At 34.4% G+C, this 25,569-nt stretch overlaps 1 protein-coding gene across 1 annotated transcript; it reads right to left on the bottom strand.

Annotated features, from left to right (window-relative positions):
• Nucleotides 1-154: 154 nt before the first annotated feature.
• Nucleotides 155-25,107, bottom strand: LOC141900405 (SCY1-like protein 2). The gene is made up of 22 exons (XM_074787289.1): nucleotides 24,991-25,107; nucleotides 18,968-19,160; nucleotides 17,519-17,679; nucleotides 17,017-17,116; nucleotides 15,926-15,970; nucleotides 15,675-15,815; nucleotides 14,788-15,003; nucleotides 14,436-14,567; nucleotides 13,561-13,686; nucleotides 12,435-12,611; nucleotides 12,129-12,251; nucleotides 11,693-11,806; nucleotides 11,482-11,614; nucleotides 11,281-11,399; nucleotides 10,891-10,994; nucleotides 10,649-10,812; nucleotides 9,722-9,877; nucleotides 8,249-8,376; nucleotides 7,100-7,264; nucleotides 6,441-6,503; nucleotides 2,593-2,688; nucleotides 155-2,509 (listed from the first exon to the last, which is right to left on the bottom strand). The coding sequence occupies exons 2-22, from the start codon at nucleotides 19,145-19,147 to the stop codon at nucleotides 2,477-2,479; spliced, it is 2,676 nt and encodes an 891-aa protein (XP_074643390.1). The 5' UTR covers nucleotides 19,148-19,160; nucleotides 24,991-25,107; the 3' UTR covers nucleotides 155-2,476.
• Between the last annotated feature and the right edge of the window lie 462 nt (nucleotides 25,108-25,569).

Raw genomic sequence — 25,569 nt, 5'->3', positions numbered from 1 at the left:
AACCAATCGAATAATCAGATCCCAAGCGACGTTATTGCGGCGCAGGGATAACAGAGAAAAAAGAAACCAAGACATCTAAAAACGAAACAATAATTTTTGCTTAGAGGTACACTTTAGTATTGTAAAACTATTTAGTAATTGTATAAATTAATTTCTAACAACAAAATACATATTCAACATTTCCAATTGTTTTTTCTCTGTAAAAAGCTATATACATTCACATGAGGCTGTTTTATCTATATTTTGTGTGTGTTCCAATATATATTCTATACATATCGATATATTTTCTATGAGTACATGAAACATTTAACTTTATATACACTGGGCATCACAATTAAAACTGAAACACAATAGTAGTAACGTAGATTGTCCGCCCGCTGTAAGAGCCCGATAATATGAATTACACAAGTAATTGAGCGGTTGTAAGGTGGTGACTTCTCCACTTCACTGGACGAAATAGTGGCAGAGTTGGTATATTACATCCTCATCAACATTACCCAAACAATAGCATGAAACTAAATACATTTATTATCAAACATAGTACTAGATTCTCAATGTGATGTTGAAGGAAGTTTTATAGGGCTAAGTCATTGCTTTTTCAGAAATGTTAATTGTAACCATAACATGTTGTAGCATGTCGTACTCCAAATGCAGTGATAGGTTATGTGTGAGGTATCATCTTGGAAGGGATCTCATTTATTTCTTGCTAACATAAGGTTTGCCTTCTTTTTAAGGTTTACTTTACAGCCATGATTTCCATTTTTATCTTAACACAAATATAAAGAATACTCATTAAACAGAAAACATTGTGAGAATTGTTGAAGATAAGCCATTACATATCCCGTTTCATTTTCAACATGATAACTGAAAATCTGTTAAACTCCATAATAAATACAGATCTAAGCATGGTTCCTGTGACAGTGATTCCATTGAGGTTGTCTAACACGAACCAGTTTTTTTAGGCTTTCCATGATAAACCCGTGAAATGATACAATTAATTCTGTTATACTATATTAAGTTACCCTGCTTCACAGGCAGTTACATATTTCCATTAACTTTTAGGTATATCAAATACATAGCTTTGAAAATGTTTTTCATATTCACCATAGGCGTACAATGTATTCATTTTCTATATACAATATATGCTGTTTTATATTATATATGTGTTGATCCATTTACAAATCATCTTCTTCCATGTGTTATTCTGTAATATCTTATTTTATGGAACATTGAATAGAATGATGCAGTATAACAAAATACAAATTATGTACAATATTTACATTGTATAAAGATCTAAATACAAATAAATTTGAACCATTTCATGATTAACAGGTTGTAGAGGTTTTAGGCTTCAAAATAGCAAATGACCGAGGAATAAGTGGTTGCATGAATTTGTTTTATTTTCTACATAAAAAACACCAAAAATTGTGTTGACCATTTCAATATTAATACATGCAACGGTTGCCTTTGATCCAAAATATTTCTGAAGGTGTCAACAATAATGAATTAATGAAGCCTTATCATTAGTTCTAAAAGTAGATGAATAACACCTATGCCTATATAAAGCGGATAGATATTCACATCATCTACTGACACCACCTAAAATGCAAACAAACAATCAACTAAACTTTTATTTAGAGATCACCGTTTCATAACAACAACAGCTGACATATAGTAGTTATTGGCACAAGGAAAATATTCATATCTAGTTTATGTACATTTCAGGGCTGTTTCGAAGGTCTTGTCAAGACGAGACATAGCAAAAATGCTGATAGTGCATTTTTATTGTTCACATATGCTCTTATCCTCAATAGCACAAAACTATTTGTAACATTGTGAAGATTTGAAGGATTCCTCAAGAGCCATTCTGAGCAGCCCTGATTATAGGTTTTCTTACAGCCTCCATATAAAAACAATCATCAATCCTCCAACCTTATTTACTTTGTTCCCCATTTGGGCTTCTCCAATCCAACAACTGACTTCCTTACTTATGACATATCACATTTTCAAGCCTCCTGTTCCTTGAATATTACATAACTACGAAACTACATCCCTAAAATCCCTCCTCAACAACTTGAATAAGTAAAATTCTTGTTAAATGTAAGAATCATCAATGCCGAGAAACAAGTCTCAAAATCCATAATGAAATATATTTTGGTATATTCAGTTTTGTTTTTCAAATATGGTCGACAATTTGAGGAGATTAGCTACCACTTTGGTTCTTCATTACTATCATATAACAATGACAAACATTACTTAATCTTTTTACAGTGCTTTTTTTGTACAATTACATATCCACTATGTGTGCAATATATGGCACAATATAACCACTATGGGGTATTGATAAACTAACACCATTCCCATATATACCACGATTGGGGTTCTATCGAGGGCAACACGCCTTTTCAATGAAGGGTACACCGGGCTAGACAACACACTGGGACCAACAAACCAGGGTAGGGTAGAGATATCATCATCACCCTGATGATTTGCCAGTGAACAACTGCATCTGAAAATAAGATGAAATATCAAAGATTATACGTAGAAAAGTCGGAACATTGAGATACCAGGCCTTATACAATTTGCACTCACCACACTTTCACCTAATGTTGTGAAACTAGTTCTACGTTGCAGTGTCGGACTGATTGTGTCGAAAAGATTAAACTTGCTCTCTCGTCTTTCTGGTTCCTGAAAAACAGAATATCGTATTAAGACTAGGGATCGGATATGATGGAAACAATTTCTTTGGCTGAATTGTGCATAATTCAAATTTGATCCAAAACTGAGCCACATGTTAATCTTTTAGACCATTGCTTTTGGAAACGAGGGTAAAATAATGTGGTTAAGTACGTATCACAAATAACAATAACAATTTAACTCAAAATTTCCATTTGAAAATCATTAATATGAGACCAGGAACATACTGCCATTCCCTGCCAGGGATAGATTTCTACATAAATCCATATCAATAAGTCATAAACAACTAACTGGTCTAAGTGAAACAACTCTAATGACTGGATAATCTCTATCAAAATGATAAGAACCCAAATCGGCTATATTGATTGATCATCTCTTTATGGTCATAAGGAAATATAATTTCTAAAATCATTTTCATAGTTGAATACTACAACTGTACAAAAGATGAGTAATGTGAAACTGGATAAATACATTTGTAAAATAAACCTACCCATGTAGCCTTATTTTCAGGTCATGAACAATTGAAAAATTCCAAATCCACAAATGACATTTCAAAACGACATTATCACCGACAGGGAAGTTAAATGGAAATTTTCAACAGGAAATCAATATATCATAGTCATCAGGGAATTTGCCAATGTAACATATTTCAAGAAGTGTGAAAACCTTTATATAAAACTGCTGTTATCAAATGATTCACAAAACTCTATATTTCTAAAGTGCAGAACATTAAGCATTTTTTCGTGATTTTCGAACAAATGAACAACTTATAAAACTAATGATTATAACACAAAACATGTATCACAGTAAAACTCGTAGTTTAGATATTTGCCTTCTGAAAGTGGTCAGTAGTCAGTAATAGCAGAACACAAAAAACGTTTTCACTTTAACATTTATCTATGACCCTAAATAAAAAAAACCAATCGGAGCCAAAACACAGCCGCATGAATTCAGTTAAGTTTCAGTAACTAATCAACAAATAAGGGTGAAGCAGAAAATTATTTCCATCTTTAAGCAGGAAACAATCATTTATAAACCAACCCTTAGCTTAATTTTCTCCTCTAAATAAACTAAATTCTCTACAAATCTCATTGCAAACCTAAACAACAAATATGTCTAACCTATAATTCTAACATACTATTACCAAACAAAACTAAAGCAGCATACTTTACGCAATAAAACTTTATTTTTCGTAGACCCCTGCTGTAACGTAGACAGATTACATATATAGATATATACATCATGTATATTTGGCTGATTTCTTAAATTTTGTATAAAATTTCATCAGCAAAAATCAGACAAAAAAAAACTGGATTGGATGCGATTTTCAACTTAGGAAACAACAGCAAAGTTAGGTAATTACGTAATAATCTCAACAAAACTCACTCATGCACTGCATGCAAATATCAGGCACATAAGAAGTCATCGGTTTATTCCAATTGAAATGAATTGTGAATTATGTATAATGTATATGTCTAAATGAACGAATTAGCAAAATGTACTCATATCTATTAACCGGATGGTGATATATGTGCCTCATAATGATGAAGAGAGATAATAGAAAGCATAGTGTACATGATCTTACTGTAGCTTCAGCAACGTCTTCAATAGTCACATCCTAGATGGGAATATTAGAGTGTCATGCTGGTTATCTACAGGTTACAACATGCATGGGTCAGTGAGATGGCAGGGTACACCAAAATCACTGTACTTTTTATCTTGCAAATTGTCCATTTGATTGGAATGAAATCTATACAGCATGAAAACAATATTTCTATTTCATTTTAGAACTATTCATATATTTGAAAAATTTCATTCTATTAGATTGATTGATGCAGGCAGTTTGAAAAGCTATTATCAAAGGTTCATTAAATCATTAAATGAACATTCCATTAGCAATAGAATGCTACCTGATTTTGGAGATTACAGCTTACCCATTTACAAACATCATTCCCAAATTAAATTAGAAATGTAATCAAATGAGAAATGCTGACCGCACTAGATGTGAAGTCAGGAGGATGCGAAGAAGAAAATGGATGACATAATAAAATTCTTAAACGTTGAGTTGGATATGTCTATGTGTAGTAGAACCAATGGAGTCAAACATTCAAAATATTGGCTTTCATCAATTTCAGTTTGTCTCCAATGACTCGGGATCAGAAGAAAATAATATGCATTGAAAAAGCGCACTCTATCATCACTGACTGATGTTAGATGTACCTTTTCCGTAGCTTAATACTGGAATATATAGTTTAATTGCATCGGCTGCAAACAATTTTCAATGATGCGACGAACAACTTTAATGAGATGCAACAGTGATAATAGAGTGGAAAAGGAATAATTGAAGTAGAAGAAATATCAGTCGGGTGTCAATAATCATGTATCAGAAACTATAAATATCAACATGTGCGACATATGAAGAATATACATTATAGAAAAATGAATAAGGAGAAAAAAGTGGGATCTAAATTCACTGATACAGATAAGGTTTCTGAAAGTTCAGCAGTGGATGATAGAATAGAACTACAGATTGAACTGCAAAATTAGGTGACATTTCCAACCGGTAAATAAAACATTTGAGGTTTTGAACTTCTAGAAACTACAAGGTGAATACATAAAATCAGCCTGCACAATTCGGACCATCATGTAAAATGGCAGTAAAGTTTTTATCTTCATCAGTTTGATATTAAGAGCTATCGCCTATTTGGAGCCGCCTCTATGATATATATAATATTTGAATAAAATATACATTTCTATATTAATATCTAGTGTGTGAATAAATAAGTGGTAATATATAAGCACATGGTATTCTGCCAGTACGTACATACCATTGCAGGAAAACTTGAATTCCGATGAAGCACCTTCTAAAAGAATTTAATGACAACTGTTCTTGTAATTTTGTGGCGATGACGATGATTGATCCCAATCAGGAAATCTATACATGGTAGTTATTGGGGTAAAATAAACCATAATATATGGATAGAAGTAGCTAGCACAGCTGGGTATAAATGATATCAGACATCATTACAAGACCAACTTCTCTTATTCATAGAATCAGAGTAGTCTCTATGGTGTATGTTCGATGAAAGATATAGATTTTGAAAAAGGACTCAGTTCACTGACACAAGTGACAGACAAGACAATAATTTGGGATCATTCATTCAGCAAATTGCAAAAACATCATCACTCAATAGCAGACAGACAGAACAATTACAAAATAACAAATCTTAGTTACAAAATCATAGAATCGACAGTTAAAATCAAACAAAGGTCTGAACATAGTCGAAGGACCAGTAATTATTGAGATAGTTTGGTGAGGTTAAATTTGTGGCGGGAGTGGCATTCCAAGGACATTTTCTGTACAGTAGGTTTGAGGTCATACAATAGTTTTCATTTGTAAACCCTTCATGAGTACGATAGAGGTACATAGATCAAGATTATTTTCAATAATGTCTAGATATTGTGGTATTGTTGAAAATCAACATCGTTGCGACTTACTTATAGTACAGGTATAGTTTGAATATCAGGAAATTCTTCATATATCATTTCATATACAATGTACGACTATATACGACTATAAATAATGGTACATGTATTTGTTAACTCCATCCTCATGAAAACCTCTGAAGTGATTATTGTTAGGTACAGAATGCATGGTGAGGTTAGTTAAAGGGTTATGGTTTAGGGTAAATGTTGAATGGTTAGTTTTGGGTAACGTTTGATTGTGGTACGCGTTAACTTACTGGTACAATGCATGGTCCTACACTCTGTGTGCTCGGTCGTCTGGGCACTGACAGGTAGTCATCCTTATATTTATTATATCAAGAAATTGAAATAAATATAAAAAAATATACTATATATACATATAGCCTATTCATGTAAGTGAAATTCCTTCTCGAAACAAGTTGTAATTTTTGTGATTAAAGCTTACGCAGGCATATCACAAGATTCCATAAGAAATTTATTTCTATAGCTGGCCATCTAGTTATTAAAATCTGTCAAATCATGAATGTTGAATTTCTTCCGTTTCCAGCTATCTTTCTTTTAGTTATTTTTCTCAAAGAATCCTGGAGCTAGATGACAGTTGTCGGTCAATACAGTGGAGTTAAACAATTGGAAATGATCGAATTGTGACTCCATCGTTAATCAATTCACACAACTGTAGAACATGGTCATAATAGCAAAGCAAGCATTGTGAAATTTGCAAATTGAAAATGTGCAGTGACATTTACTGTAATAAAAAAGATCTGCTAGTCAGATTTCAGTTTTTATTGGTATTGGATTTTTTGTATTTTTATCATAGAACCATCAGAAAACCATCACGGCTTCAATAATGATATGTGTACAAAGTGCAAAATATGGCCACTATATTGATGGACACTTTGTAGCATGTGTAACTTACCGGAACAACAACAGGGCCGAGGCTTTGAGTACTTAATCGTCTTGGTGAATTTGTAAAAATACCATCAGCCATTCCATCCGGCAGCAATAAGTTTGGATTACGAGTTCCATCGGGCAACAAAAGACTATACCTTCGATCAGCCAGCCGATCGGGCACACTTTGTACCTTATCCTAAGAAAATTGAAGCAGAGATTATGTTATCTATCATGTTATGTTTTGGACAACTGTAAATCATTCTACATTACCCAGAGAACGAGTATAGAACCTGGTCCGACATGTTTTAAAGTGAAGAGAAATGGAAAATTTGTGCAATATTTGTAAATAATAATAAATAAAGATATATATGTATCTTATTTTGTAAAAAAAAGTATTTTTTGAAAAAAAGTAGATCAATTTCAGTCTGTAAAATCTATCATGCAAAAATCTCTGAAAATTAATCTTCAAAGAAGAATGTCATAAAAATATCATCCAATATTCAAATATATATATTAAAATCAATCACATTAAAATTTTTTCAAATCAACTATACATTTCATACAGACAAACAACAACAAATACTATCAAAACAATGATTTAAGTTGAATAACATCACTTACCTTCAAGTCTCACTTAAGCATTTTGTTTGAGAGGTCGAAAATATTTAAACTTTTGCCAACTAATGCACAACAGTAAGACAATACATCTACAACAATAAAGTTTTTTGATGATCATCTCCAATACTATTTGGGTTTATGAGAAAATCACAACTATTTTTATGCAATATCAGTTTTCTCTTAATCCCAAATGCTAGTCTAAGAATTCAGTTCACTAAAATTCAATATCTTTCTTTTTCAGAATAATGGGTCAAAGTAAAATTACTATTGATTGAAAAAGATCACTCGCAACATCTTGCAGAGCAAAAAATTTAAGTCATTTAATTCAACATCCACACAGAAACAACACAGACATAATGCTATCATCAACATCATGCAAACAAACTAAAGATAATATTTGTTTTTGAAATAAATGTCATACAAATACTAATCTACGTAGGTCCCAGGCTCTACACAGATGGGACCACCCTTCTAATCTAATACATACTAGAACAACTTCCAATCTATGTACAGAAGATAATGTATGGATATGAAGATTATCCATACTCAAACCCACATTTTGGGTACTCACAGGGGCTACATTAGGGTGAACACCATGCACACTGGAATGGCGTCTCCGTGGTAATGGATTGCTAGAAACACCAACCTGGACTGTTCTCTTTTGGCTTTCAGGGGTACTGGGAGCTGAAAATAATTAAAAAGAAACAATTATGAAATATTTTGCGGAAAAGTCTCTCATCCAACAGATGACACTAAAGACATTGACAATGGTGACGGACAAAAGTGACAAACAGCTTGCAGTGTTCATGTGAAGCCCTTTATCCTGAATTATCATATCTGAATTATCTTAAGCATTATTTATCATTGGATAACAAAATGATATCATTTAAATTTAATTTTTAAATCAAGTGAATATATAAAAAGCATAAGAAAGCATTGTGCTTGAGAGTATTAACTGTATAAAATAGAACTATCAAATAATTGTATCCTCATCATTATTGTAAATATCATCATATAATTTACTTGTTTTTACTATTAGAGATAAGTATTAATACCTGCCTTCTTCAAAAACATCAAATATGTCTAATGTATACTATTATCAAAACCAATTAACTGTGACAACAACATTGCAGCAGATCAAAGCGAGCAGGATAAATATGGATAGTCTTTTGAATATTGGTATAGGTGGACAATATATACGTGTGAAACAGAGCTGAAGCCCAGATCTATAAATATAGATGTATATATAATATATACAAAGTAAAAACTCCATATTCACAGCAGCACAAGAGCTCACGAAGGCTGTAAGAGTTAAGATTCTTGAAGAAGCTGATACGCGATTAATGCCAGGAGGTATATTTGTAATTCTTTGTATATGACATCTATTGAATTTCTAACCAACCTAATAATTCAGCGCCTACTTGAAATATCAGACATAAATAACTAAAGGAATATGACTTATATCTACACACAATATTGAATCAAGGTAGGGTGGTCTGCATTTAGGCCTACAACTGAATTTACACTGTATATGATTATATCTGTAAAAGTAAAAATTCTCAGTTTTCTATCTTTTTCTGAAGTAATCTTCAGATTTATTAGATTTGCCTACATACAAAAGAATAATTCATTAATCCTGTATCATCTAACAGTGTCATTCAGCATCAAGACAGAAGTATGACAAAAAGCTACCAGTAGATGGCAAGGTGCACACAACGAGCTGAAAGGTGCACCTTTCACATACAGTCACGACTTACTTAAGAATACGTAGGTCTAGGATCAAATAATTCTTCTAATTCTCAACAAACATATCATATACTGTCCTGGCATTTTGCACAATTATATATATGTATCACTGGTCACATCATGTTTTACTGAATAGATTTACTATAAGCGACACAAGAACACTGCAAGTGGGGGTAGCGACTTCACGATACAAGACAAAGAGGAAGGAGATGTGAAAGTGAAAAAGGAAGAAAGATGACAAACAGTGCGCCAATCACATTAAAGTATGTTGTTTGTACGACACCTGAAGGTTTACATTGCCCCAAGAGTGCAGAAAGCTGATGAACAGGCAATCCAAACTCAGAATGCCTGCGTTTCGGTTTATACTTGACGTTGATCGAGTTGGCCGCACATGTGCGAAGATTGAGAACATTCTTAAGTATTTCAGGGGAATCGAGGTCTGGAAAGGAAAAGGGTTTAAGGTCAATTACAAAGGTCAAGGGTCAAAAGGGGTCAAGGCCATGCACTTCAAACCAACACAACACTAGCCACATTGCTTGTACAATTATTCAAAAAGAAAATGTTCAACCGGAAATTACTAACGTATACAGAAGCTCTTTTAGGTGTTTTAGAAGAAAGGACTTCTTGCAAAAGCATGCAAAAAGATTATAAGTTTATTTGCATTTAAACAGTCTTGGCAGGATAGAAAGTTCAGTCTTAATAGTTTGAAATTAGGCATTTACTTGAAGCGATGTACGGATACATTTTCATTTAGTAGCAGCCAGCTCTCTTTTGACCCTTGAATCATTATGATTGCAGTTTAAAGGACCCCACCTCATGTGCACCCATGCATTTGGTTAAAGGGATGATTCAACATATATAAGACGATGCACATAAACGAATAAACATGTAATCTTATTTTTCTATGTAATTCTTTATTCATGAATCAACAATTTCAAATGAATTATTAATACAAAGTATAATCAACTTGAAAGTTTACTACATTGTATGGCGCCTTAAGTATTCATATATCATCAGCGTTCAGCAATGATTGTCAGCATTCCCAGCATCTACACCTTCACACTGAATTCAACATACAAATCATTCCGACATTTCTATCCAATTTCAGCATCTCTGACCTTCGTACTGGCTCCTTAGCTTCCAGTTGGTGATATAATTGTCAACATAACTCATCCGAGTGCCCAAGGTGGATATTAATATCAATTTTTACGTAGTACAGTGATATAAAACTTACCCGTTCTCACTTTCTGAACAGTATGCATAGCATCATCTACAGTTAAGAAATTCTTATTGCTTGGTTTTGTATCTGATGAAGGAGAAAATGATAGGTCAGGCTTTTCAACACTTAAATGCATCTTAATCGTTGGCCGTGACCTACAAATAATGAATACAAATATTTGGAAACAATTATCAAAACTAATAAATTGAATCAGGAATTCCCAGTTTTCTTACCCTAAAGAACCTGACTGGCTCATACTTTCTAATTTCATCTTGTTCCGTCGTTGTCTATCAATATGTTCTAGCATCTCACGCAAAACTTCCATCAACGTGCCAAACTTGAACCCAAAAAACAGTCTTCTTAAAACTAATCTAATCAACAAATACTGCACAATGCAGAGACACTGAAAACCTTAGTCATTTGGTTATTACACAGCTTTTTCGTCAAATGGTGATTGAAGAACTTAAACTCTCACATTAAAGAACTTTCATTCTTCTTTACCGAGATATAATGTATAGGTTTGAGTGCCAATAGATGCACCATTAGTGTCTGCTAAGTTGCGTAAAACGTTTAATGTTTCAATCTGTGATTAGAACAAATTGCATGTAAATGTACACAAATACCTGTTCCATGTTAAGGCCCGGAGACACTGTACATGGTATCAATGGAGGCATTACTTTTGAGGCAATCAGATTGTGCGTTAGTCCAAACTTCTTATCGCTAAGCATATGTTTGTAAATTCCTTTAAAAAAGAGTAATAATTAGATTTGGATCATTTAAACATCAAAGATAAATGATACATCTTGTATATCTGACATTATTACCTATCACAGCCATTAATATCTCAGTGTCCTGGTATGAGATCTCAGTAAGGAAGGGTAAAACTTCATCCAATATTATCATTTTATCAAGTTTATCCAACAACTTGTCTATACATAACAATGCATTTAGCCGCATCTGGAAATGAACGTACATATATTAGATAGATTTTATTATGTATGCAAAAAAGGTTTTTCAAATGTTTCATTTAGACACCTTTATATTTGAAGATTTATTATATAGGCCTTTGGCTTTTGGTAGCACCATTTTCTTCATTACACTCTCATCAAGATAATCCTGAATCGCCGCAATAGTATTAAGAGCTGCCTCCTGAAGATAGACATGTCAGTAATACATACACTCTATTGTTAAAAGATTATTCATTTCAAAAAGAAAGATTAAACCTTCCACACACCACACAGTGTGGAAACATGTATTATACAACCCGATAGGAGGGTTGGTCAAGTACTTGACTTACAGATGATGAACTATTATTGATTAATAAATGATATCAATTCCATTGGGGGTTGAAAATCATATGGAAGACTTGCATGGTTTAAATGAGTTGGCTGATTATCAAATGTTCAGGTACAACTCTACATTTGTATAATATTCACTGATGAAGTTTCATTGGCAAATCGAGCAAAATCACCTGTCCTTGTGACGAGTTTGAATCTAACATGTTGAAAACCAGTGGTAAAACTTCAGTTTTCACATCTTCCTTCGGTGTTTTGGCTAAAATAACATCCAAGTGCTCTAATAAAACAACAGTAGCCTGCAAAATAAGAATAATACACCAAAGATGATCTCCATATAGTTTATATGATATGTATCAAGGCTATAGCCATTATTTACAAAATTACTGCATTGAATGACATGGATCAATATTGTTGTGACAGTGGAAGCACATATACAATGTGACCCATGATATCACATCTATACTTCATCTTTGACTTACTTGAACTGGTTTTGGAGCACAGAAGACTTTCTTGACACCAGGGAATATGGTATTTTTATACTCATCCATGGTTGCATTTTCAATTAGGGCAATGATAGTGGGAAATATATGGACCAGTAGTTCATTCGACCTCATCTGTTCCTTGAGAATGGGGAAGACGTGTTGATACAATATTTTCTGAAATAATCACAATGTTGGCTTATATTTATATGCGTAGGCATATAACCAATCGTCAATATCTTCCAGACTAGTTCTCAAGGTTCATCGATATTCAAAAACATGGAAACACCTTCAAATTGAATTTATGAGCGTGCGTACGCACATCAATCAATAAAATTTTGTTTTGAATGGTAGTGATTAATTGATTTTTTCTTTTGATCTGCACATCGAGTGATCTGGCCTTCTATTTCTCTATGATCATCTAATCCATAATTTCAATTTCTGTAAGTCAAAGTTTTCCTGATGGATATCTATAAAACCGTAAAAGTGACAGTTGCACGGTTTAATCATAGCCAACAAGACATTCCACCCACGCTTTCAATGAGCAAAAACAACCTTTGATCAATAACACTGATGAATAAATCAATGCTGAAATTCGGAAAATTTGATGTCGTAACAACAAATATTGGATGATTTTTCACACGTAGCTCATTTCAATAACAATTGCTTAAGCTGAAACATCAAACAGTTGCATATAGAACCCGTGAGTTGGTTGGAAGCTAGGAGGTAGAAGATCATTGAAAAATAAATTAAGAATATTTTCCATTAGCTTTAACAAAAAATTGTTCTCGTCATTTTGGTCAATTAATATATCACCATCTTTGATTACCGATTAGGAAAGATCAGTACCTAATGAGATTATCTATGTCATTGTTACTGATTTATAAAATTCTCATTTCATAAAATAGACTAATCCGAGTGACATGAAATCTGTCTGGATTGGTGACTAAAAATAGATATACATCGATATTCCAATTATCAGAGAAGAGGTCAAGAGTTTGACTATGATCAAGACACACAGGGAAAGATGTGGGATCACTAATTTCCACTAATTGTCATTTGCATATATCCTAATCTGAGATTTCTTCTTATTGGACGTTATAAAGTTAACAACATCGCAGCATACCTTGGGAATTTCTGGCACAAGAGCAGGCAAGCTGGCGAAGAATTCCGTCCTCTGTGTCATATCGGTTTGATCTATCACATCGAGAACTTGTATACAAGATACCACAGGATCATTGAAATACTTCAACTGAAATGAGTAAGAGATTAAGATGAAGAATTGTGTAGCAGTGATAATGTGAACATGACAGTAATAGCTAGAACCACTGTTCCCTCATTATAGAAATGACTAAGTTACTCCCTTGGGGAGACATTTGTTGATATAATTCGAGAAAAGAGGTCAACAGATCTCATTGCCCCTGATTTGTTAGAACATAAGGACTGAGACATACGATGCTGCACTACAACTTAAGTAGCAGCATGAGGATAGGAGCAATACAGACTTGTCAATGAAGTGTTACAGTGAATCACAGAAGCTATTTTTATAACCAATAAATCCTAGTTTCTAGTTTGCTTCCCATTCACATTCATTTTTGTGTATACTGTTTAAACACTAAATAAGTAAAACACAATTTTACCGAATCTAATCATTGCTTATTCAAATACATGCATACATAGTTTTATCAAAGAATTGATAATTTTTTTGTATGCCGGTAAACATGCCAGCACAGAGCCATGATCTATTTTATGCCCATCGGTCATACTTCCAATGAAGCAAGCATTTTCAACATAATTCAACAGATTCGAATGATTCTCCAAGTATTAACCTGAAAACATGTTTCCAAAAGAAAACCCGTTTTTTTGTTTCCATGCTGCAGTGTGTATTACAGTTGAGGATTAAACATTTGTGCCAATAATTGTGTCGAATCTAGGCAAAATATTTTCCAATCTATATTTTTTTACGTCTGTGACAGTATGCGTATGCCATACATTGGTGACAACTTTGCTACTTACCAAAGAAAATAGTTGAGCTGTAGGACGATAACGAATATCTCGGTTAATCATTTTTTCCACTGGTTCAACCAATGGTAACGGAATTTTGTGCGCGACTTCACTAAATGCATCATGGAGCTGAAATCACAGGAGTCTCGTGAATACATAACCTATTGAAATTACTAATGGGAGTGTTGTACTGGTGATGTGATGGGGAGTTTGTTATGAATATGATCAAATTCAATGATGTTGAAACTGATAACTTACTACAGCGTGCATCATTTTCAACATGTAACAATGATTCGCCTACATTGTGTATTTCAACAAATTTGGTGCAATCTAATCATTTATGGTTTACCTGTTCCACCTTTTTTGCATATACTGCAGGGTTTCTGTTGCAGTCCAATAAAGATTTGCCATTATTATAAATAGCACATAAGACTAGTCCCAGAGAGAACATATCACACATAAATGTACAAGTTTTATCAAGTTGTAGCTCAGGAGCGATATAATCCAAATCCGGCTGTGCCATTTTTGGAGATTTAGTAGTCCATGGTGAACAAGGAAATGAGTCCTAAAATCAAAGACATAATGTGATTGTGATATTAACAGAGATAAGATGAATGAGATGCTTTCCCATATCTACAACTTATTGTACTGTACCATCATGTTTTACACAGTATTTTAATCCTCAAAAATAATGATACTATGATTCTAAATTTTTGGACAAAATTGGACAACTGCCTTTTCATGTACTTCAATACATTTCAAGACTTTCAGCGCCAATCATCACCAGTTATGAAACCCCACCCATCAACGTAAGCACCTGTGGGAGCGGCTCATATCAACTGGGTTCAAATACTTGTACATCAAAGAAAATCCATCCTACAATCTTAATTAATCAATCAAGCAATACATGGCAGACGAACAAATAACTTTTTTCAAAAACCCGGATGAAAGAATAAACCAATAAGCCCTTGAGGTAATTGGCAAGGAATTATGTATTGGAAACACAATGTCACTGCTAGTAGTTTTGAAATGCTTTTAGGTATTATGTCTGATATATCAACAACGCACCCTTTTATGTAGGACCAACAGCCACAATACCAAACTGATGCACCAAGTTTTAAAGGTCAACCAGACAGCACTTCTCCCAGAGGCGACACGTTCCTCATTCCTCAAATGAAACTAGCCAAAATCGCGATGATTCAAATCAGAGAAAAAGACTAATAACAACTAATTAACCTTTCCATCTTGCGCTTTTTCAGCAAATCCCAAACCAGCAAGCTTCCACGCTCCTTTCTTTGTGATGATGATGGACTGTGGGTTGATGTTGCCATGTAACATCTGTTCAATGCCATGAATGAAGTTGAGTGCTTCTGCAATCTGAGAACAAATCAAGGATTGCTAACTTATTTTTGCTAACAGAACATAATGATCATTGTGATCATTTTTCATAAATGTCAAGGAGAATCGAACAAAAGCATATCTTCTACCTGAAGTACACCATACTTTATCTCTAACTCCAAGAATTCACAGTCCTAAAAAAGAGAACAGACTTAAACATTAGTCCGATTTTCTAAATGCTAACATTTTATATCATTTTTTACTTTCTTGGTTGTTTCTGACAGTTTGGACACAAGAAAATAATCTTAAGAGCAAATTTTCTATACTAATTTCCATTATCAAGTCCCCAATGTCAGCGCAATATCGGGAATACAGAAAAAAGTCCTTCAACCTTTCTTTCTTGTGCTGCTCTTAAACCTGCCAGAAAAATGGCTACTTAATGGCTACTAGTGGCAAGCATTACATGAAGCAGTTACCATACACATACTCATATCATAATTTGCTCTATAGGAAAACAGTCAGGCCATTTCCATTCATTCAGTCATCAGTCATTTTCATCATGCAGCTAAACTCGGTGCCAACCAATAAAACCATTTCTACACCTATTTCCTAATCACACATACTCTTCGCGGTTCGTAAAAAAATTACTTCATAACTTTCATTTCCGAAGCTTATTTATGACAGAATTTATTAGACATTGTAACAGCAGTGCTGAGGCCAACGGGAAAATGACAGCCTTGATGTTTAACTGAGAACATTCTTATAGTTTTCAATTGCATCCACGCATTTATCATGAATTCTCTTAACACACTTTCATAAGGGAACTGTCGCCGCGAGCACGAAAAAAGGAACAAAATTTTAATCACGTTCTCAAGCAGAGAATATGAGGGCAATAGACTCTACACAGTCAGCGCTCATTGGTTGCATTTCAGTGATTTTCCAATGAAGAAAGTTAAATACTCGTGCAATATTTGTAGAGTGGAAATTCACATTAAAATCTTATTCGAGAATATGAGATAATCTGGCAACTATACATAGTAAGTATGATAATAGCAATATAAACGCAATAATCCATCCATGAACTTAACCCTTCAGGGCACTGGCATCTTTGTGACATGGCTCTAATTTAATCGAATTCTATGCCGTGAGATTTGTCGAAGAAGCTGAGACCTGATTAGATTCTTCTAGAAGCAGATGACTATACGATGTTAAAGTAAACCCGAATTCACTACAACTTTACCTTTATTTCCTGCGGTACTGGTGAGGGCATCCGCTCATAGTTGCCCAACATATTGCCTAAACTTGCCAAAACAGGTTCTGAAGCAAAAGCCAGGCTGTCACTGAAAATCGAAGTAAACGTTTGAGTATTATTGCATAGAGATGATTGAGTTATAGATATCATAACTACTTGTCTTAATGTCTTAATACATACATGTCTTTTAATACATGTACAACATTTTCAAAATCCAAAGAAGTCTGACAGTATTATATTAATGCTTTACTGATAGCTTGTATTCAATGGCTTCACACAATCCAACACGCCATTATTCACAAGCAGTAAGAGTCATTTCCTTGCCATCACCTAATGACCACATTAGTAAACAGATAAGGATGCCACATATCAAATGGTCACCTCATTGGCAGTAAATGTGCAACGCAAATCCTTCAATATAACTGTAAACTGCAGTGATCTGATTTGTTCAGATTGGTATTTAGTGTCATATATTCCTGATACAACTTACTGGCATTCTTCAATTGGATGCATGATGGTCAATATTTTCGGATGTTTAAATCGACCGAGATGTTTCACTTCACGGCGCAGAATTTCAGCAACAGTTTCACGTCTACGTGGTTTATGTAACTTATCCGCAATTCTCTTCTCAAATATGAATACAGATGCCTCCTATGATAAAAGCGAAAAAAAAAACCATTGATTCAGGCCCAACTCAATAACTGAAACGTTTTCCAAATGATCTCTAAAGGATAGAAATTGCTCTTATTGCTGAGATCTGTAAATGAATTGAATCAATATTATATTAGAGAAGATTCAAATCATCTATCAATCAATTCTAACTGCATATGACATTTAATCGTTAAAATCAAATAGCCCAGTCACTACAGGACACTCAGTTATCCCTTTCATTTGGACAATAATTCACTATTCAATTCACAATATAATCTACTACCTTACGAGATACAAAATCTAGAAAGAACAAAATTGCAGTTATCAGTATCCTACAATTTTTGTCTTGATGAAAAGACACTAAGCGCTATGAGAGAGCAGACACTAGTCAATAGTTTCAATAATCAGAATCAGAATCCCTGGACTCTTTACTGTGACTGCTTACTAATTCAATGCGTGATATGCTCGAACAATTGGTTCTTATTACCAATATCCATGAGTAGACTAATCTAGATCACACCGTTTCCTTACTTTCCGTGATGATCTAAATGATCTACACAAGGTAAAAACCCATAAATTCAATCTCTGAAATAGTATCTTTAATTATTTGGGTAAACGCAAAAAATGGACTATTACATTAAACATATCTATTCCTAATGGGTACTGTCAATAAAAAACAATGGGCACGTTTTTCATTAATATTACTACAAGTCTATTGGGACTGAAATTTTTGAAGTTTTTGATATCGATCAAAGTTTGAGTGCTCGGCCCTAAGGATAAATAAAAATATGTAACATGTTATTCAAGATATATCGTCACATTATCTCCACTGCTGCAGTCAATTCCAGGAACTTGTACCTTTTTTGAATACAAATGAAAGAGATTTCGCTGGCAGCAAACTCCCATTGGTATAAGCTGTTCGTTTTTCAGATAAATCAACAAAAGTTAGGAATTTTTGAAAGACTGAATGAATAGTATGTATATATTTCAAATATCCTTGCAATTATGAGCAAGTATTTATATTTGGTCGATTGATGTGTGTGTTAGATTTCCGAATCAAAATTGCTCGTATAGACAAATATATATCGACGATGAATACGAAATCTCTTTTGACCTCTAAACCATCTGATAATTAGAGTGTGTAGCTGTCTTAGATAGATCTTGCTGAGCAGGTGGAAGTGACAAATTATATGATTCGACACACATTAAAGTCACATCATTTGACAACCAGTTAGCAGGTTTATTCACTCGTGTTGCGGACATCATATTATTATATTTCATGGCTTACCTGTTTATCTTCAATCCGCACGGCGTCATAGATTTTCCACACTGACTCCGGACCTGCACTGGCCACGTGCTTGCCGATCTGGAAATGCTTTGTTATAGGATTGTTCCCATCAGCTACCAAGCTATGTTTGATCATAGAGAGAACCTCCATGCTACAAAGCTTGGCTGAGAGGCACGACATTAACAACACTTTCCTATAAATGCAAAATATAAGTACGAATATAAAAATCAAATTTCTACCATGATACACTATTGATATATGTAGTAGGGGTTGACATCAAACGTTAAATGAAACCATTGCCAATGAGTGATGCACAGCAAGATAACACAGGCATCATTAATAAGTGCAAAAACAAATCAAATTGAAGGGATTCGAGTATGAGCTGAAAAGCAATGACCAAAAGATTAAAACAATAACAATTACACCAAACATCTTTTCATTGAGTCAGCTATGAATAATGCAAAATGCTCTTGTAAAAGAGATTGAAATTAACCTGTAATCCTCTTGCAACAAACGTAAAGTTATGAATTGTATGAAGTCATTCTGTTCATCATAGCTCTCACGAGATTCATGAATGAAACTTTAGCGGAAATCTGATCAACTTGCTTCTCAACTTAGTATTTGGTGATAATCCAATTCTATCTATTATGAATTTTATAGTATTATCATGTGAGAAAACATCCTGAACATTGCTCAATAGAAATCTACCACACTTATTTCAAATCATCAGCAAACATAGAACCATTACATGATCGACAATCATATATCTATTCATTGATGAACTCCGAACAAGAGTTTTGATATAAAAAAGACATCCAGTAATTCGAAAAAGGGATAAAAATACACCAGTTACAAGAAATGAATTCACACGTCATCGTGTAAAGGTCAGAGAATACAGTGAGCGACTTACGCTAAGAGGATTGAATCAGCCATTTAAACATCTGATGACGTTTTAAAGTAACTCATCACAACAGGCAAACACACCTTTTTCTTTATCTGCCCTCACATCATATCACTTTGATTCTACAGGAAATGGTTATATGCGAGACACATCACATCGCATGATCATTTGTAACGTAGGAGAAGCTTAATTAATTGTGTACTTCATCAATATCGTCGTGACAGTAAAGAAACCATCGAGATTTCAATTCTCTGATATGCTGTGATTTTCGAATAAAGGTTACTAATAAAGCTATTAAAATCAAATAAATCTATATGGGATTCAGTGATTAATACGGATCACATGAGGCTAGACATTTCTTCGGCGTTATCATCACTGTGAAGAAATTCATAGAAAAACTTGTGATTCAACATCGAAAAGATTTTTTATTTTTCCGATGAAAAGACAAGTCTGCTGTGAAATCTATAGCTCGGCAATAGATAATGCTGTACAGGGCTGGGGTTTGAAAAGCATTTACAGTATTGATTTCAGCAGTACGGACAAGTTTCCTTAGTGAAGTTTTACCTTTCACCTTTCCGCTAGAATCATGTACAGATGGGAAAACATGGTACAAGGCACGCGGCAGAAGAAGCACAATTTTTATCATTAAATGTAAGTACCAGGGATATCCCCGGTGGACAGAAGAATGTTTGGCTTTTAATTAAAATCATTTTGATTCACAAGGCGAACAAATACATTTGAGAATATATGACTATATGAAATCTTCTTTTTTCAAAAAAAAAATCTCGTTTGCAAATATGAAGTCTCTGATGATGTCTCTATAATGACATTATGAACGAACCATTTCCTTTCTAGCGCATTCAATTAGGCAACACTGCGCAATCTATCCAAACCGAAAATCTCCAGTGAAACAGTCTCGTGCAACTAGGGAGACAAAACCAATAATTTACTGGGTAGATTAATCGATAATAATTTATGTAAACATCATGCCGCTTCAGTGCACCTAAAGCATCACCTTGGACTTTCGTATTCAATTAATGTTTATACCAGGAATGAACTATATAAAAAGTCGTGCCTGCTTGAAATATCGATTTCCAAGAAAATGTGGTCAATGAGACAAGAAAATGTCATTCTCACTACGGCAGGTTCTACTGAGAGTTTTCACGCTAAACCACTGTTTAGCGATGAATCAGTGTTATCCATCTTGTCATTTTCTGTGCATCAAGCTAATGAAGAAAAAACTGTCATGCATAGTTTTCTGGTATAAAAGAGCTCGGCATTTCTATGGCAATTCAATTTCTGGCTAGGGTGATGAAGAAGTTTAAGACATTATTAGTTTTCCACACCTTTACCATGGTACTGTTGTAGTAATCGGACCAAATAAGCAATTCTATTTTCATTGAAAAAATAATAGGGTCAATTATAGTAATGTGACAGTAGTCTGGTCACGCTACCGTAGGGAAATTAAGCGTTTACACCGTAGCAAGCATTGCTGCCAATGAACAAATGACCCTGTTAAACGTGGCCCCTCATGATTCTTCATAGGAACAAATGTAGCTAAGGGATGTTCACTGCGGTCAAGGCATCATCAATCTAGGACAAATCTATATTAATACGCCCTCAATCATCTTTCAGTAATGAATGTCTGTATCTAACAGCGTGTAATCTACATATAGTAACCTATACTCCTGTATACACGGAAACCCAAGACATTTCGAGCTGAAATTTTCATGCAAAAGGACGATTTGTCATTCGATATCAGTCGACCACGACCACATGTGTGACATCAATAGGAGTGCACCGGTACCCTCGATAGCAGTGGTGGTCCCGATAACAGGATACTTAGATATAATCCTATTGATCAATAATCATCCGATCAAAAACCATGAAATAAAAAACCAGCTCCACCCCTGATGCCCTCATCTGTGACAATCATTTATTTCCTGCATCAAAGACGAAGCATAATTATTGCTAAATGTCATAGATCTATTTGCTGATCATGGAATGTCCACTATCTAGGGTCTGGTATTTTCATTGCAAATAAGTACCACGGACAGACATAAAACGTGATATATTAGTCATCACATGTATACTTGACGGCGGGGGATATTTAGTGGAAGAAATGACAGATAATTACTGTGTTGAATGAGCACCTGAACTTGAAGATTCTTACACTGTAATCGCAGAATTGGACTCCGAATATGGAGTAGAAGTGTAAATGAAATGTTTGACTGATGAGTTAGATACCGGTAACAGAAAAACACAGTTAAACAGAAAATAATCTGACACAGCCTTCCAATGCACAATTGAAAGATACGTGTCATAATTGGTATAGCGTGTCTTACAATGTTAATGGGTTCTTTCAGAACAGCTCAAATTAATAGCAATCAATTTCTGAACATGAGGTGTTGATGTATTACTGGTGCATTTGGCGTGTAGGAGTGGCAGTCCTTACCGATTTGATGGCAACAGGACCGCAACCATGCTCTCAGCAGTAGCAGTGTCAACAGTGTGGCGAGCCAGCCAAGACGATAACAAGCAAACACTATGTTGGCATAAGAACAAAAGAAGTGTCCTTGGAAGTCTCTGTACACACCTATCATTTCCTCAGTTTAGGTTAGGCAAATACTTTGGTAATTTATAGTTATCCCACATGACGTTCGCGCAAAAAACTGACCCCCAAATAGCTGTGCATGTGTCTATATCATATCAAATATTCCTCAATCATCTAGACGCCAATCGGAATCAAATTCTACAAAAAGATCACGGGAAAGCACAGCGACATTCTGGTAATACCGGGGACTTATCTGCTGATATTGCTTTAGAATCTCGTAACAGTAGTAAATAGTAAAAGGAGCATGTATCTGTCTAGTTTGACTAATAGCTTAGCGCAATACATCTCTCGACTGTAAACTTAACAGCTACTCTGGTCATATTTGTATGCCGTGTTTGTCATTTCGTCCACCCCGGGCTGACCATTTACGAACTATTGATGGTGACACTAATGAACTGTTTTATATGTCTATAACTTCCCAATTTAGCCATTCTAGATTGCATTGCATTGTAGTGTGGTGCACGTACCTTTTCTGCTAGGAGGCATGTGATATTTTGTAGATTATCAGACAATGATGCTGTGACAATACCTTATCTATTTTTGCATTCATCGCAAGTATTTAGTTGCAGCTAATAAACAAACTGGTTTATCTAGCCGACAGATATCTTGTATTTTTCATTTAACAATAATGACAAAAACTTTATTTTTCCCTTGAATTATAACAGAATTGTACAAACAGAAGTATAAAGAATACCCCCCCCCCCCCGCCCGATACAAGGGAAAGCCAAGACCATTCCCCTTGTTTAAGAAAACATGAAATCGAATTGAATTCATGAGATTAGCTTGTGCTAATCACATTCAATAAATTTCAGACGCTTCAATGTTCAGATATTTATGTTGTCAGTCCCATTGAAATTGGAGATCATAAGAATGAGCTTATAGGAGAAGTATCGTTTTTGGATTATTACTGTAGATACAGAAAAATCAAACTAGATTATCGAAATGTCAGTTAAATGAATAATTGTAAAAACGCAACCCGATACTCGTCCGAAACTAGACCAACTAACGTACGCACACAGCAAGACATAAACCTGAAAAAGTAAGCCTTTTTTGGCTTGTTTCTTGACTGTTTGCACTGCTCTGAAACATGAAACATGGTTTATCAAATCATTGCTTTGTGTTTCAGAGCAATGCAGTCGAAACTTATTTGTTTCCTGTTGCTGCGAGCGCTAGGCTTACATTTCAGCAAAAATCAACCTGCTAGTAGATGCATATCATTGTATTGGAAAACATTTCTTATACAAAACTGTCGAAAAACAAATCAGATAGTGAACACGTTCATGTATTAATTAGTCATTTGTATGCATGTATCATTGTTCTGCAATAAACGGAAGAACGAAGTCATGACATCAAATAGCCAATTTCGCTAAATATAGAATACAGCAGTTCCCGGCAAGATTTAAAATGTCCGGTAATATTGCTACCCACGCATCGTCATGTTGAAATGATCACAATCAGGAAGACAATGCATTAGGAGCGACTGTCAGAGATTATGAGAGCTGCTATACATATTAAACAGCATCTATTTATGGTAGAAACAACTTAAGATGATCAGCTTAGTAGAGAATATAATATGTAGGAAGTATATGAGTCCATCCCCAATAACTAGGCTTAAATTAAAAGTGAAACGAAAACTCTTCCAAGCGTGGTATATAATAAATTCAGATTTATATGGGCACTTTTCATCCATCTTGGTTGCAATATACAATGTATACCATAGAATCAAAGGAGTGGCATGTTTATCACTGGTTACATTAATGGGTATATGCTACTGACAAAATGTTTGTTTAAAGCAGGACTACATATCATATCATATATCATATTCCATACGGATGGTTCTTGCCTTTGATGGAAAAAAATGACAATTGCCAATATCGATTCGTAAAACATGAGATCTCATTTCACGAGAAGATAAATGTTGAGCTCATATATTCATTTCTATCAAAACAGAAAAGCTCCTTTGTGAATTAGCTCACAACCAGAGAGGTGCAATTAAAAAGTACTGTTTGATCGAAATATTTCAAAGGTGCCCTTATGAAGCTTGATAAAGTTCTCTTGCTCGAAGGACATTACAGATTCCCATATACAAAGATCATAACTGCGCGGGTTAAAATTTTCATCATTTCTATCTACCTGAAGCTTTTCATCATCAATGAATCACAACCAGTTGACTGCAGGGTGAAATACAGGATGGCCATGTCACGGATGACAAAGGCAATAAGCCTGGGTAACCAAACTGCCATCCCTATATTCACAGTAACATGATGGATGGAGGTCTAATAATTGCATATAAGGCCATATAATAACAGCGTAAATTAATGTTATCATGAGAAAAAACATAAGACCTTTAAGAAAAAGTGATAATACAGTTTCTCCAGTACACCAATTCAAAAAGCAAAATTTTTCTCTTTTCTATGACATTTTCCCATGATATGGTATCATTATTCATTTCTTTCTTTGCAGTAAGTAATAGACATATTTTTCAAATATATAATATGGTTACTTTACCTACGTGTATAAACACACTAGATGGTGTATTTTGGCATAACACACTGTTTACATTCTGCGATGTAGCCTTCTTTGCCAGCCTTTCATAGATTAGAACCTTTTTGAAAAATCCATTATGTAAATCAATGGCAATTTCATCTTCTTCGTCATGGACACTGAAAGAAATAACAATTTACACACGTCATGGTAGAATACTAACACACACACAATGACTCGAATAGTAACAAATGTCACAAGAATAAACCTGGAGAAAAATCGCTGTTTACTGAATTTCAAAAGTATAAACTCAGTCAACACAACAGGCAGTGGTGTGTTTAAAAGTTGTTCTTGTGAAAACCTACTCGAATACAATCACTAATTTCTCTTGGGACATTCATCGAGCACTACGCAAACATCATCATCACATGCTTCAATCCGTTCAGAAAAGAATGAAATCATCATCTAAACGATGATTTGCATTTTCTTGAGAATGAAAACATGTTTCATTCACACTGGTTCATTAGATTTTAGAAATAGACAATCAGTTTCACAAACCAGCCGTGGTTTTGAAAACTAACAAAATATAAGCGGGTAAACGCA

Source organism: Tubulanus polymorphus, chromosome 2 (assembly GCF_964204645.1).
Source record: "Tubulanus polymorphus chromosome 2, tnTubPoly1.2, whole genome shotgun sequence".
NCBI lineage: Eukaryota > Metazoa > Nemertea > Palaeonemertea > Tubulaniformes > Tubulanidae > Tubulanus > Tubulanus polymorphus.
Note: the sequence above shows the minus strand (reverse complement) of the source record. Positions and strands in the feature narration are given on the sequence as shown.